At 49.7% G+C, this 15,805-nt stretch overlaps 1 protein-coding gene across 7 annotated transcripts in view; it reads left to right on the top strand.

Moving 5' to 3' along the window:
* The window catches only part of CPNE2 (copine 2), a 52,692-nt gene extending 39,474 nt beyond the window's left edge, over positions 1 to 13,218 (top strand). For 6 of the 7 annotated variants that reach the window (XM_031051727.2, XM_031051732.2, XM_031051729.2 and 3 more), the window contains 5 exons: positions 555 to 609; positions 5,239 to 5,290; positions 6,492 to 6,625; positions 11,400 to 11,636; positions 12,633 to 13,218. In XM_031051727.2, coding sequence (XP_030907587.1) covers positions 555 to 609; positions 5,239 to 5,290; positions 6,492 to 6,625; positions 11,400 to 11,636; positions 12,633 to 12,740 — 586 coding nt within the window. In that variant the 3' untranslated portion in view covers positions 12,741 to 13,218. Of the gene's footprint in view, positions 1 to 554; positions 610 to 5,238; positions 5,291 to 6,491; positions 6,626 to 11,399 lie in introns of all 7 variants that reach the window. The other variant, XM_034072630.1, reaches the window with a different exon arrangement.
* Positions 13,219 to 15,805: the final 2,587 nt, after the last annotated feature.

Genomic DNA, 15,805 nt, shown 5'->3' with positions numbered 1-15,805 from the left:
TTCTGTTGAGAGAAAGGGTGCCTTAGCAAAGGTGGGGCATCCACTTTGTGCTTTCTTGGTGCAAAGGCAGATGCCTTCAGCTTGCTGGTATTTGTCTTGTTCCCTAGTCGCCCTGAGAGTACAACACACAAAAACATAATCTTAGACATCAACAGAGAAGACAGAACAGGAATCTTGGTCTCGCCATAGTGGCTTTTGTGACCAAAATGAATAGTTAATTTTTGGTTTATATCTCTAGGGTTACATGTCTACAAGAGGTACAGGTGTTTGGGCAAGAGGATGCTCCTGATCCCTGTGGGTAATGAAGCAAAGCTGAGATCTTAGTTTTCTCTAAGGATCAAAAGCCAAAGGCAAACATATATTCTGTCTCTGTTCAGCTCCTGATTTTTAAAGGCACTGTGTTCTGTGGGAAGGGAAAGCTGGCTCCTTTTCTAGCTGTCACTCACTGTAGCTGGGCATTGGGGAGCTGGTAGCATGGGGAGGCCATGGCAAGAGCTGTGCCAGCCTGCTTCCTGTGTGTGAATACACCCACTGTTTTGCTTCTTCTCTTTTAGAGACAAGATGTTTCCTGCTCTGGGATTCGGTGCCCAGCTCCCACCAGACTGGAAGGTGAAGTGTTGTGGCTAACTGCATGTCTGAGAGAGTTTGTCCTGATATTGCCTGGGCAGGAGCAGAGCTGCTGGGGCTTCCCAGCTGGCTCGACCAGGGAAAAGCTGCCAGGCAGAGCAGGAATGGGCAGATGTGGGATTTCAACTGGTGGAGAGTGAGATGTGACAGTGTGGGTGGACCATGAGGTGGGGATGGGGCACAGGCAGCCTATTCCTCTCTTCTAAGCTAGTATGAAAGCGGCAGCTCCCTGGCATTAATGGACAGAGCCAGGCATTGATTCATTTTCCTGGCAAGAGGCAGGAACTATACTGGCTGTGGGAAAAGGATGCTGTATGAATGTGTCTGATGGTGGCAAAACCTGGAAGGGGGCTGGGAGCTAGTTAGCCTTGATGTGATGCAGCCCCCAGAGCCAGCAAGAACTGGAGCAGAGGGATTTTCCTCAGAACCACCTTAGCCTTTTTTTTTCCTGGGATTAAGCACCAAAGGAGTTAAAGACACCTTTATCTTGCAAGGGCCTGAGTTGGAGCATCCTGCTCCTCAGGTGGGCAGGTACTGCTCTGCCTGATGGGGAGCATGTTCTCATGGCTGGGAAGATGTGCTGGTACACCCCCATCGTTCATTACTGGCTGGGTCTTTTGTCTGCTCTTTGCTCATGCCCTTAATGTGCATTTTCTTTCTGCTTGCTAGTTTTGAGAAGTTCTCAGCTTCTTTCTGGTGTTCAGTCTCAGTGAGCCTGTTGTGTTCTTTGGGAGGGGAGCTCTGCTCTTGGCTGAGTGCAGTGGTCACATTAAGTCACCAGGCTGGGGATGCCCTGCCTGCTTGGCTTTGCACTTTTCTCTGCTTTTGCAGCAGCCAAAATTCATGTGACTCAAGTGGGAGCTCTTGCTGTTTGCCAGCCACAGGAGGAGATCCCTCCTTGTGCACTTTGGAACTGATTCATCCTCCTTGGCCAGCAAACGTCTCTGGTCTATCATTTCACAGCTTTCAGTGGGAAAATCTTGGTAAGCAGCTTCCAAGGACTTACAGCCAGCTACCATCAGGGATTTATTAGTTGAGGAGAGCAATAGCAATGGAAAGCATAGTGGGGATGGAAAGGGTACAGTGGCTTGGGCTGCTGAGGGAATGGGTGAATAATCACAGTGAGCATCCTGCTCTGCTGCCTCTGTGTGTGGGTCAGTGCCCATGGGAAAGGCATTGCTGGGTTGGAAACATCCCTTACTGCAAGGTTGGAGGTGGTATGTGGCTAAAGATGCTGGCTAGGGGCTGCGGGGCAGAGGGATGCTTCTCCTCTTCTCCTGCTTTGTCTGCCTCTTGCAGCCTGCCAAGGAAATGTTTTGGGCTGAAAAACACCTCCTTTTCCCCCGGAATGATGTCTAAGCCCATGTAAACCCCAGCAGAGAGCAACTCTCCCTCCCCATGTGTTTGGCCTGTGCCTAGAGATCACTCACCCAAATGCCCAGTGTGACCCATCAGTTGCCTCAGGTTAGCAGTGGAGGCATCCCCAGTGCATCATCCTGCACTACTCCAGCCTGGAGCTTCATCCCTGCCCAGCTCACCTAGCATGACTGCCCAATTCCCTTGTTCAAAGCTTTTTGATCACAAAGCTCATTAGGTAGTTTCAAAGCCAAAGCAATCACTGAAACCCATGCCCTGTGTTACAGCGGCCAGGTGGTGTTACAGTGGGCAGGCGGTGTTACAGTGTACAGATGGTGGGGAGCAGTGTGGCTGATGCTGCTCCCCAGGGGCACAACAGGGGGTGGCTGTTGTACCCACAAACCTGAATGAAATAGAAAAGATGGTTGAGATAAGAGCAGTATAAATCACACGTTGCCATGGCTCCCCCAACACTTGCCAGGCATCCATCGCAGCAAGATGTTTTGCACACAAAAGTCTCATTGAAAATGTCAAAGAACATCTTGCCATGTGTCAGATCTGTAGAGAGCCTTGAGCGGTTTCCCAGCAAAGGAACAGGAGAGGGAAGCAGATGTGCTTTGGTTTCTGGGGGATGAGCAAAGGCAAGGCAGCAGTAGAGAGGGTGATGGTTAACATTGGACCCCCACAGGTCACCACAGGTTTGGGAGATGGGGTTGACCAAAGTGAGCTGGTGGCTTTGCCAACGTGCCAACCCAAGGCTTTGCATCCATTTGCTTCATTATATATATATATATATGAGGAAACTAAGTCACAGGAGGGGTGGGATCACTAGAAGAAGTGGCAGAGAACCCTCTGCAGTGTCAGTTCTCTGGCATAGGCTCTGGTTGTGTGTCTGCAAGACATATCACTAATTCCTGATCGTAAAGAATGGAGCTGCAGCTGTCTCCATCCTTCAGAGGAAGAATGCACAGAGTGGCTGCAAATGAACGTCTTACCCTTTGGGGTGGTTTGAATGAGTTTCTCCCTCTGAGTTCCTGGTGAATGTAATACCTGCAGGTGCTCAAAATACATTTGCCTGCACAGAAACTGTTTTTCAAGGTATGAGCTGGATAGGGAACAAGACACTTTTTTTTTTTCTTCGTTATTTTGAAGCTCTCCTGTTGAGTTTTCCAACAGATATATATATAGATATAGATATAATCTGTAAAAACTCCAGAGGAGGTTTTGAAACACTTCTGCAGGGGGTCTGCTGTGTAGACAGTGAGGAGCACAGCTCCAAATCATTTTGTTGCAGCTTAAAAGAAAGAGAAACCTCTCTTTTGCAGTGCAAAACGTGAAAATATTTTTGCTTGCCTGATCTATAAATACTCCTATCGCAGAATTTTTAAATACAAAATTGAGCCCTTTACAACTGAAAACCAAGATATTGGAATTTGGATATTTTGCTAAAATTGAGGCTGCTACAAGAAAGGGTGTATGCAAAACACAGTCACACTTTTCAGACTCCGTGTTTTCTCTAACCCAGGGTTACTGGTGGCTGGGAGCATTACTGGTTGTGCTCAACAGGCATGGGGAGACCCAAGCAGGCTGTTGACGTCCACCGGGCTGACAGCTGAGCAGCTCCACAGCATGGAGAGGAATTCTAGTTGACCTACTTTTGTTTTGATGCTGTTTCCCACCCTACAGCCTCTTGCAAAAATAGTTTCTGCTGCTTTCAACACAATGCCCGGTATAATTGCAAAGTCTGAATCAGATGCATGCTGCTATTGAAGTCTTAGGAGGACTTCTGCTTCCATGGCACCTTAAAGGACAGTCATTTTGCCAGTATTATGAATATGCATGTCCCCAACTGCTCCCCTGGCTGAGAAGCTCAGCAAACCTCCACCCTTATGAGAGGGAGAAAATATCCTTGTTTTGTAAGTTTGGCACCGACAGTGTGGGAGCTTTTTGTTTCAGAGCCCTTGAGCTGGTGGCCTGAAAGCCTAGATTGTCCCATTCAACCTTCAGACGTGCCAGGAGAGGCAGTTGCACATCCTTGGTCTTCCTTGGAGTCTGTTTGCTTCTTATGGTGCCTAAACTGAAGGTAGCAGAGTGAAGAATGCCCAAATTCCCAGGTCTGATGGTTGTTCCCCAAGCAAGCTATTGACCTAAGCCAACACTGGCAAGATTCATATGGAAGGGCAGGAGCCTTGACCCTCTCTTGAACCTGGGCCATTGAGCTGCCCTGCCTTTGCTGGCAGAGAGAGGTTCAAATCAACTGTTGCCCAGCATTTCGTGGTTTCTCTCTGCAGGTTCTTCCCATGGAAGCAACTGAGGGAGGTGCGATTATAGCCAGTGCTGCTGTTTGGTCTTGCTGGATGGGCTAGTGCAATGGGCTGCAGATCAGGGTGTGCAAGGCTACTTGCTGTTGCTGGTGTCCCACAGGGCATCCTCACGAGATCATCTCCTTCAGCCTGAAAGAAGGTGGTAGAAGGATCTTGCACCTACCTCGGAGGCCAATGAAAACCAGCCGAGATTGTGCAGGCACTTGCTGTCCATAACACCCAAGCATTTATGTCACCTCTGCTGTGCTGCCTTTCACACTCATGCAGACCCAGATGATGAAGCTAATAATCTGCTGGCCTTGCCATTATGATTATGCCATGGATTTGTCATGATGATTTGCCATGATAGCTGGCATGCCAGATCAGGTTTTCAGTCCAGTTTGCTCTGTGCCTGAGTCCCTTCTGATGCATCAGGCCACTTGCAGAGAATTGCAGAACTGGGATGCTGCCAGAGCTGGGCCTCCCTGTGATGTTAATTGAGTTTTATCCCTTTATAACCTGCAATAGGATGAAGTAATTCCGATTCCTCCTAGTGATTGGTGAGAAGGCCCAGGTGGCTGAGAACATCCGTTCTGCATGTTTTCCCTCAAGTCAGCCAGTAGGAAGCCAGATGGGCAAACATGCTTTGATAGCCATAGAAGAATGCATGATGTAATAATTTCAGGCAACTCCTAATGGGGGGATTGAGGAACCAGTTCATCCTCAAATAGTGATCAACCCTGACCTTGTTTGTATTTGCTGCTACTTCCTGTTTGGGTGGCAAAGGGCTCGAAATGTTACTGACCCAGCAAGATGGACTGTAGCATCTGTGACTATGGGATCCTGCCCCAGGGAAGCCCCAGCTGCAAATCAGCTTTGCAGCACCACCTAAACTCATAGTGAGTAACCTGCTCTTCATTCCATGTTAATTAAGGCCTTTTCTTCTCCACAGGTATCCCATGAGTTTGCCATTAACTTCAATCCCACAAACCCATTCTGTTCAGGTAAGCATCTTTAAAAATCCTTAGATGACTTCAGTGTCTTCTATCTTTCCTTCTGCATTTGCATTTCTTTGGTAACAGTTTAGGCATTTTTCAAGGTGCATTCAAACAGTAATTGACAGTGAAGCAGAGCACATGCTAAGGGTGTGCTCAGAGGAAAGCAGAGAAAATTTGGGGGTGTGTAGGAATGCCCAGTTTAAAACACAACTGGGTTCAGACAGCATAAAATCCTCCATTATGATGTCTGTTGTGTCCTACCAGCCGTCTCCTCCTCCAGCAAGCCTGCAAGAAACTAGGCCTTTTTAGCAGAAGGGGAATTCAGACTTAATGCTTCATTTAACAGCTGGGGGCTGGTCACAGTCATGGCTGGAGAACTGCTCAAATCCCAAGTGGTTAAGGGCCATCATGGACTCCTAAAGTCATCTGGTTTGACCTACCCCAACAAAATGGGTGCTCAGCCAGCCCCCATACCTTGCTGGCTGGCCAGTTCATGGAAGCTGGCTATGAACATCTGCTCTTCTGCTGCCTTGGCTTTGTTCAGCTCCTCTCCGGTAGCTGTAAAGAATTCACTGGATGTGATTTGTTGCAGGAATTATGGGGTGCAGAAGTCACCTGCAACTCTTACCAGTGTCAGGTCCTTCCCAAAGGACTGTCTGTCAGCTGGTTAATTGTGGAATTGGTCATTTCTGAACTACACACTATGCATCCTTCCCAGAGAGCAGCCATTGACCTTGTTCTGGTGTGGCAGAAACAGAAGGGTCTCTGCCCTCTGCTCCCAACACAGTCTGGAAGCTCAGAGGGTGCTTATGGGATTGTTTTGCCTCTCTCCACAACCTTTGCCCCATGCCTGTCTGGGTTTTGGCTATGTTCAGAGACCAGGAGTTGCTTTTCTGTTTGCTCTTCCTCTTTGTCTGATGCTAAGATTTCTGCGGAACCCCAAGGAAAGTTTTCTTTAACTGTGGGCACTATGAGAACACTTACCCCAAAAGGTCTGAGGATCTACTACAAAGTAACTAAGGAGCAAAGCCCTAGTATTAGGAAAATTGAGTTGAAGTGGAAAAAACCTGTGAAGCTGGATGGGCAGGAGGGGAACAGGTCTGAATTCAGCTCCCATGACAGTGTTAGCTAATGAAGCCTAATTGGACTTGTGATGGGTCTGAACTGTGGTTAACTGTAATGCTTGGTTTCTCTGCTTTCCCTGAAGGTGTGGAGGGCATTGTCCAAGCATACTCGGCCTGTCTGCCCCACATCCGCTTCTACGGACCCACCAACTTCTCCCCTATTGTCAACCATGTGGCTCGTTTTGCGTCTCAGGCCACCCAACAAGAAGCTGCATCTGTAAGTCTGTCAGATCCCATAAGGCAATGGCAATCCCCATGCCTTTGGGCAGGGCAATGCAAAGCCTTTCATGTCTTTCAGGAATGGTGAAAAAATTATAGATTTCTCCCTAATTCTGACAGGGAAAGGCTGCAAGCTCCCCCCTGGAATGGCTGGGTGATGGGTATTGAACAGGCCAGTATGGTGTGGAGTCAGGGACATGAGACTGCCCTGGGAAGGGCACCTGAGAGGAGCTGAGGACTGTGATGGTTCAGAGAGGGAAAGGCTGTGTTTGTAGCAGACCATCATCGGCCATTCACCACTGCACCAGCATGAGCTCAGGTTCAGGAGTCCCTGGCATGTGCTGGGCAGTAGGTGGCAGGAAACAGGGAAGGACAGCTTTGTTCTTTCCTTATTTTTTTCTTAAGACATCTGCTGAGCTCCAAGGGACTTTGTTCTAAAGAGGCATCCTCTGTACTTATGGATGGACTAATAGCCCTCAGGAGCATGGTTCTTCCTTTCAAAACAGCTCCTGCATGCTGCAGGATTGTCCTGGTGCAGGGTGGACCAGACAGTCCTGGGGGGTGGGGTGGGGCACAAGAGTGGTGATGCTGCTGCCCTGGCACATATGGGAAACACAAGCCACAGGGAAGAGGCCAAGCATGATTTCAAACCTTTGGCTTATTTTCCTTGGACAACAAATAGCTGGAGGAAAATTTCTCTTGGGGGCCACATCTAGTCTTGCAAACAGCAGGAGTGAGCAAGCCTGAGCCACGTCGTAAAGCATGATGCTTCTGATATGGCTGATGGCCGAATCCAAACCAGAAAACCTTTCTACTACTCCCCTTTGAAAAGTTTTTTATATTTAAGTGGGAATTGCTGAAAACCACAGGGAGGCTCAATTTGATCCTTGTTTTTTACGCCACTTGGACAAGTGGTAGTGGGCTCAGGGCCAGGCTTGGAGTTCTTGTCCAGGCTCTCCAGCCTCCCAGCAGTCCTGGAACTCCCTATTAGTTAGTCCATCTGAGCATTCACATCTGTATGTCAAAAATCTTCTAGTCAGCACGGGGGCCCTGTGCAGCCATACTCAGTCATGCTGGGTCACAAGGGAGCCAGAACCAGCCTGGTATTGGAGGAGGAAGCTGGTGGTGAAGGGATGCTGGGATGTCCATGTGTGCTTGGAGCTGCAGCTGGTGGTCCAGCCTTGTTGGAGGTGGCCAAGGTGTCCTCTTAGGGGTACAAAGATGCTGTGAGAGCGGGAGCAGCTCTGCTCTGGAGCCAGGCTGAGAGAGCTGGGCTGGTTCAGCCTGGAGAAGAGAAGGCTCCTTAAGGGGAGACCTTAGAGCAGCTCCCAGTGCCTAAAGGGGCTGCAAGAAACCTGGAGAGGGGCTTTGGACAAGGGCCTGTAGGGACAGGACAAGGTGGAATGGCTTTAACCTGACAGAGGGGAGATTGAGATGAGCTCTTAGGCAGAAGTTCTTCCCTGTGAGGGTGCTGAGGCCCTGGCACAGGTTGCCCAGAGAAACTGTGGCTGCCCCATCCCTGGCAGTGTTCAAGGCCAGGTTGGACAGGGCTTGGAGCAACCTGGTCTAGTGGAAGGTGTCCCTGCCCATGGCAGGGGGTTGGAACTGGGTGAGCTTTAAGGTCCCTTCCAACCCAAAATTTTCTATGAGTCGATGATTCTATGAAGACACTACCATGAAGTTTACTTGGGTCTCTGCAGCAGCAGGCTGCCTATAAAGGACAGCACGTCTTGAGCATGAGCATGGGTGTGGCAGGAGCTGCCTCAGGGTAGAAGCTTCTTTGATTCCTGCCTGAAGCAGAGCTGGATCACCCCTGAAACCTCCTCCTCTTGGAAAATATCCAAGAGGATATTTTCTAGCCTTGTCTTGAGCACTGTTACTTTTCTCAGCTGCGGGCACAAGGAAATACTGAATTTGGTTTAATTCAGCAAAAATCGAGGTTGCTTTTCAGTTTTTTTGTTGCCTGTCTTGGGATCAGTGGGGGAGGGAGAAGCCCACGGGCTCCGTGCTGAGCAAAGGCACTAATCGTATGCAAATTGCACCTCTCCGGTGGCACTAATAGTTTAATCAAGGGAGATTTTAAATAACGGCACTGGTAGTGTCAGCAGAGGCAAGCCTGTGGTGACTCCTTAGGGTTTTATGGAAGTACAAAGTGCTACTGATTAGTGATCTCACTCCCCTGGGGTCGTCTTCTCTTCCTTCCCATCTTCAACACGTGCAGCAAAGACCCCCTGATGCTGCTGGCTCCGGTGGCTGCTGAGACCTGCCTTCCTCTTCCTTCCACTCTCGCTTGCTCCCAGCACTTCAAATAGAACCAAAGAACCTTGTCATTTTACCACGGCAACACACATCACAAACACGGGAGCTGTTGGCTCTTAAGGGATGGGAGTATTAAAACATGTCAGTGCTGGGGGGGAGAGGCAGAGGGATTACACACGATTTCACTCTCAGGGAAGGATTAATAAACTCCCAAGAATTAAAACACACCTTTCCAGCAGGGTCCCTGCAGTCAAATCTCCTCTTTTCTTACTTCATGCTGTTTAATGCTGCTTAATCCCTTCAAGTCCTGCTCACACGTGAGCCTAATTACATCGTTAGCAGCCTATTCCCTGCCACAGAAGCTCAAGGTGGTACCTGGCTGTGGGCTGTGGCCGACCCTCACCATCAGCTGTTATCCCACTTGGCCTTTGAAATATGTTGTGATACACATTGGATAAGCTCTGCTGCCCCCTATTTTCTGGCAGACTTCCCAGCATTTTTCTCTGATCCCATTATGGATTTTGCATTGAAAAGGGAACAAAAGGAAATACTCCTTTCTGGGTTTCCTCTTTTTGATCACACACAGAGGCCAGGGGGAATCAGCTTAAATGTGTTTCCATTATCAGCTGCTCTCCACAAGGTTGTATTCTTCTTCCTGTACTGATTCCCAGACACGGTCAGGCTGCAGTCACTTGTCCTGGCCCCATGGAAGAGAATGCAGGTCATCTCCTGGTCTTACCCTCCAGGCTTGGATGATAGGGTCCTGTTCTTTAGACCTATATCTTCCCCTAATTTGCTCTGAAAAGTCTGGGTTCAGGGAAGAAGTAAACCCTGAGGGTGCTTTGTAGGCAGAGCTAACAAATCAAAGGGGTTGGGAATGGGCTGTCTGCTTGGGAATATCTCCTTGCTCACATCCTTCAGTTGTGTTTAAGCTCAACCCAGCCTTCTTTGTATTTGGAGTGTAGCACTGGAGAGTGTTGAGGCAAGATGATGCTTAAGGGAAGGTTTCAGATGTGGGCTGGAGTAAGACCAGGAAAATGGGCTTTTCCGGGATGGCTGCACTAGTGATTTTTCAGAGGAAATAGAAAGAATGAGGAGAGGAACAAAGGGCTTTAATGCGTTTAAGTGCTTGGTTTTCTCCAGCACAATCAAGATGTCTAATGTGCTGAAATTGAACCATTAGTTTCCCCGGAGTCAGAGGAGATAGGCTTTTTGGAGGTCCACATTCCCCAGAATTGCTTTGCTGAGTCCAGCAGGACACTCCATTTGTCCATCTGCCCATCCTCTCCCTGCTCTGCAGGATCAGCCTCAACCACTTTACTTTCGCCTTGGGGAGTGGTGCAAATGCCCCTGCTGTGGCATCCCCCCCTCAGCCTGTTCCACCCTCTGTATCCCCCCTTGTACCTGTGAGGCCCACAGCTTTGTATGAGGTACTAATGAGTCCTGAGCTGGGATGCTCCCCATCTGTGCAATGTGTCAGTGAGGACCCCACAACCTGAGCTTTTTGCCCCTGGCTCAGACTTCTGACTGTGATACGGAAGCTCTGCACAGATTAGGCTTTTTCTTCCGTCATTAAGTACATTCCATTAGTAAATCAGCAAAATATTTTGGGGTGGAACTTGGTTTGTTGTTGGCTTGACCTTTCAAAAACGGGGTGAATACCTGAAATGTCTGGGAGCTGCTATGCAGGGTAGTGTTGGCTGCCCTGAGTTGCAGTAAGCCTTTTGCTCTCAAACCAAACCTCCTAAAGCTCAAAGATAAGTATAAGATCCTGCTTCTGGGTCAGGTCAATCACCAGTGTAAACACAGGCTGGGCAGAGACTGGATGGAGCAGCCCTGAAGAGAAGGACTTGGCGGTGCTGGTCAGTGAGAAGCTCACCATAACCCGGTTTCAGTATGTGCTTGAGCCCAGAACTTCCTTGTGTGCTGGGCAGCATTCCCAGAGTGTGAGAAGCAGGTCAAGGGAGGGGATTCTGTCTCTCTACTGTGCTCTGGGGAGATCCCCCCCACTGCAGTCCTGTGTCCAGCTCTGGGGCAACAGCACAAGAGGGACATGGAGCTGTTGGAGTGAGTCCAGAGGAGGCCACAGAGATGCTGCGAGGGCTGGAGCAGCTCTGCTCTGGAGACAGGCAGAGAGAGCTGGGCTGGTTCAGCCTGGAGAAGGCTCCAGGAGATCTCAGAGCAGTTCCCACTGCATGAAAAGGCTACAAGAAAGCTGTAGAGGGGCTTTGGACAAGGGCCTGTAGAGACACGTCAATGGTGAACGGCTTTAACCTGACAGAGGGGAGAATGAGATGAGCTCTTAGGCAGAAGTTCTTCCCTGTGAAGATGGTGAGGCCCTGGCACAGGTTGCCCAGAGAACCTTCTACGATTCTGTGATTCTAAATCCCCAGGGTACCTGCCTCCCCCCATGTATGTAGCATCCTGTGTGATCACACTCCATGGGCTCTGGCTGCACTGTGAAGGTGCACCTGCATCCCGTTGAGTTTGACCCTCTGCTCTCCCCTTTGCAGCAGTACTTCATCCTCCTCATCATCACGGATGGGGTGATCAGCGACATGGATGAGACAAGACACGCCGTGGTGCAGGCATCCAAGCTGCCCATGTCCATCATCATCGTGGGGGTTGGCAATGCTGATTTTGCTGCCATGGAGTTTCTGGATGGGGACAGCCGTGTGCTGCGCTCCCACACGGGCGAGGAGGCCGTGCGTGACATTGTCCAGTTTGTGCCCTTCCGGGATTTTCGCAACGTGAGTGTGGGCAGCGGTGGGTGACTGCAGGCAGGAATGGGGTCTCAAGCCTGGAAATGATCCTGGAAGTGGAGCAACCCCTGGAGAGGCAGACAGAGGGAAGAGCCCACCTTACCTTGGCCCTGGATTCCATATCCCTCAGTGCTGCTCTGGTGTGGACCATGTAAATCAGTGCTGCAGGCAAGCGCAGGCAGGGGCAACAGTGATCTGCATATCCATAGCATGCTCCATCTGAGCATCCCCCCATGACTGCCACCCCTGTCATTGCCAGGCAGATCAGACCAAAAACCAGTTCACTGCGGCAGGTTTCCCACAGCAAGCCATGGCAGTGCTGGGCTCATGTCCCTCACCATGGTCCTATGTTGACGTCTCCCACCCAGGCCTCTTCCACACCCCTGATGTGCCATGTGCTGAGGGCTTAATGCTTGGTGAGCTCCTACTCTCCCCCATCCTCTCCCAGTGCCTGTGGAAAGGGATGATGCTGGCACTGGCCCTGCATGGGTACCTTCTATGGGATGGTGGCCCAGCCCAGCCTTGTGTTTTGGAAAAAAGCGGATCAAGGAAGAAAAAAAGAGGAACAGAAAGTCAAAATGAGATGCTATTGCCTGCCCACCATGATCAGCTGGGAGTCAGCCCTGGGTCAGATGCTGTTGCTGGCACAGGATTGCCAGAGAGTGCATAACATCAGCCCATATTTATCTTCACTCTTTTTGCACCTAATCAGTGTTTTTCCATTTCACCTGCTGTTACTCAGTACCAGGTTTTTCCTAACCTAGCCAGGATGGTTTTTTCCTCCCTACCACTGAATCACCTCCTGGAGGGAAGGTGTAGTATAGAATGTAATCTTCAAAGGTGTATAAAATGCTGGCTGCCAGTAGACTCGAGGGGGCATTAAATGAAATGCCACACTCTGGAGTCAGGGACAGCTCAGCCACATTTGCTCAGTCAGTCCCAATGGCTGTTCTTACACTGGTGTTTGGTCCCTTTTGCCTGCAGGCCCCCAAGGAGACCCTGGCCAAAGCTGTGCTGGCAGAGCTGCCCCAGCAAGTCGTGCAGTACTTCAAGCACCAAAACTTGCCGCCCATCAACTCGGAGCAGGCATAGAGCTGTGCCAGGCTGCGCCCTCTGCATGTTGCCGAAGCCCGTTGATCCTACTGGAAGTGCATGTTCCACATGTTTTTAAGAGAAAAAATACCCCCCCAAAACACTTTGTACTTCTTGATTTAATTGCTAAGTTCTTAAAACTCATCTCAGAGAAGCGTCTGGATTCATTTTGTACAGTCCCAGCCTGAGGTGACACTGAGCAGCCCACCCATGCCCTCATCCCCCTCTGTTGTGTCACTTTTCAGTATTGAATGTACTTTGTATCATTTCAGTGGAACAGGATACAATTTTTACAATCAAAACTTGCTTTTTCCAAGTACTGAAATGCTTAATATATTATTATCATTCAATGAACTTGTCATTGTATAGTTCATATTTCTGTGTTGTACCTGTACATCTGTCACATTCTATATTCATTTTTATACTGTGTATATTTGTTATACTCAGGTTAATAAAGAAACTTGGACATTTAAAACAAGGGTCTCCTAGATGGGAAGGTCTGGGAACACCTTACGAGGTCAGCAGTGCAGGGTGTTTGACTCACCCTGATAAGGCAGTCCTGGTCCCCAGCCACTCACACTGCACTGAGTGATTCCACTTGCTGTGCCCCGGGAACAGCCCAAAGCCACCAACAGCAACATGCTGGAAGATGCTTTACTGGAAGTGGAGGTGAATATGGGTGTCCAAGGGAGAGCAGCATCCCCACACGCCCTCCATCAGCTCTCATATTGAGAGCAGGCCTAAGGAGGACTTGGTGGTTTTGGGTGAGGAGAAGCTCCCCATCACCCAGCTTCAGTGTGTGCTTGAGCCCAGAACCCACTCCCATCCCTTCCCCAAGCTGGGCAGCATCCCCAGAGCGTGAGCAGCATGTCAAGGGAGGGGATTCTGCTCCTCTGCTGTGCTCTGGGGTGACACCCCCCCCCCCCCCCCCCCCCCGTCTTTCCCCCGTCCCCCCCCCCTCCAGTCCTGTGTGCAGCTCTGGGGCAACAACACAAGAGGAATGTGGAGCTGTTGGAGTGAGTCCAGAGGAGGCCAGGGAGATGCTGTGAGCGCTGGAGCAGCTCTGCTCTGGAGACAGGCTGAGAGAGCTGGGCTGGGTCAGCTTGGAGAAGGCTCCAGGAAATCTTAGAGCAGCTCCAGAGTTTAAAGAGGCCAACAAGAAACCTGGAGAGGAGCTTTGGGCAAGGGCCTGTAGGGACAGGACAAGGGGGAATGGCTTTAACCTGACAGAGGGGAGACTGAGATGAGATTTTAGGCAGAAATTCTTCTCTGTGAGGGTGCTGAGGCCCTGGCACAGGTTGCCCAGAGAAGCTGTGGCTGCCCCATCCCTGGCAGTGTTCAAGGCCAGGTTGGATAGGGCTTATAGGGCTTACAGTAACTTGGTCTAGCAGGTTTCCCTGCCTGTGGCAGGGGATTGGAACTGGATGAGCTTTAAGGTCCTTTCCAACCCAAACCACTCTGTGATTCAAAGATTTGGTGACTGCCTGAGCCGAGGGCAGCAAGTTGGTGTGCACACATAATGTTTGTGGGGCAAACATCAATGAAACTACAACCAAGTGGCAAAGGGAATTTCATGGTTCACTGCTGCTTTATCCCTAGACATTTTTCCAAGTCTGAGTAACAAAACTCCCTGCTGCCTGGGAGAAGATGGCCTGGATAATGAAATCCTGCTCTCCAGCAGCTCCTTTGTGCTGCTCATCAGCAACATGGTATCTCCAGCGCTAATTGCTGCTTTCTTCTGTTGTTAACTAGATTAAAGGCTTTTGAAGCTAGCAGGTAGAAAGTTTAATACAGTGCAGGGATCACCATCCTCACTCCAAACTCAGACTCCCTTTTCCCCTTAGCAAAAGCACTAGGGTGGGAGGTTGGCATCTGTGTGAAGCCTACAGCTCATCTGCATGCACCTCAGCTACTGGCTGTGTTCATTGTCACTGACCACTGCTAGCAAATGTGTGGTTTCCACCACTGCCACCAAGTTACTAGCATACAGGCTGCCCTATGAGCCCCAAAGCTCAGCCAAAGCCAGAGTCAAAGCTGGTGGTGCAGCTGCTCTGAGCACAGCACTGGTTGAGACCTCATCTCTTGGGAGAGGTAGGAATGCTCCTTGAAGTATTTGCCTTGCAAAGCCCTCTTGAATGGAAAAAGCTCAACAAGCATCACCCTTTTTCAAATGGAGAAGCAGCTTTAAGGGGTGGCTCACTTAAAAATGATGCTGTATACACAGATCAGCTTCCATATTGGAGTCTGTAGCTCTGGAAGAAAATGTGGGGTTTTTTTTTCTTTCCATAGGAAAACCTCCCATGCAGCTGCACCACCTAGCAAGCTCTTCTGCTAGTAGACTGTAGATTTTTTTAACACCTCTGTGAAGCTTTAACAACTAGCACAGACAACATACCATTTACAAAGCTATCCCTGGGGAGAGGTTGAAGCACATACTGTGCAGGCATGGTTTTTCCTAGCTGATAAAAAAATACACCACCGACTGCCGGCATTGCTGGAGCCAGCTCTTCTCCAGCCCATCAGCCCTGGGGCAAGGTTACTGCCACAGCTGCTGATTTATCCTCTACCCCTTGCACTCCTCATGCCCCAGAGTGCCTCTCAGTGCCCTTAAGTATTTTATCAGATGACTTCTGACTGCAAGAAGGAAAATGGGACCAACTGACAGAATAAGGAGCTGAGCCAGCTCTGCAGTTCGTTGACACAGGCCAGCCCATGAGAACAGCAGAGGTGACTCACCCAAAGGTTTGTGTGAGTTCCCCAAATACCTTATTCCTGTTTCCTGGGGAACAAGAGGAAAACAGAGGGCTCCCACACATGCTTTTACTGAATTACACCTTCTCCTGGCTTTGCACAGTCCAACATCCCCTCTTGATCTCACCTGCAGTTCCTGTGGACCACCACAGTGACATCTGCTGCAACTGACTGGCAATTCCCCTGAAGAAGATGTCCAAATCAGCCATTTTCACAGCAGCTGTGTAAAATATCACTCAGGAAAATGACCTCAGCATGTTCATAGCCAGGCCAGGCTGTTCCAATTCTCTCAATAGAGATTATTGATACAGCTT

Source organism: Melopsittacus undulatus, chromosome Z, assembly GCF_012275295.1.
Source record: "Melopsittacus undulatus isolate bMelUnd1 chromosome Z, bMelUnd1.mat.Z, whole genome shotgun sequence".
NCBI lineage: Eukaryota > Metazoa > Chordata > Aves > Psittaciformes > Psittaculidae > Melopsittacus > Melopsittacus undulatus.
This window is presented reverse-complemented; position numbering and strand designations above follow the sequence as displayed.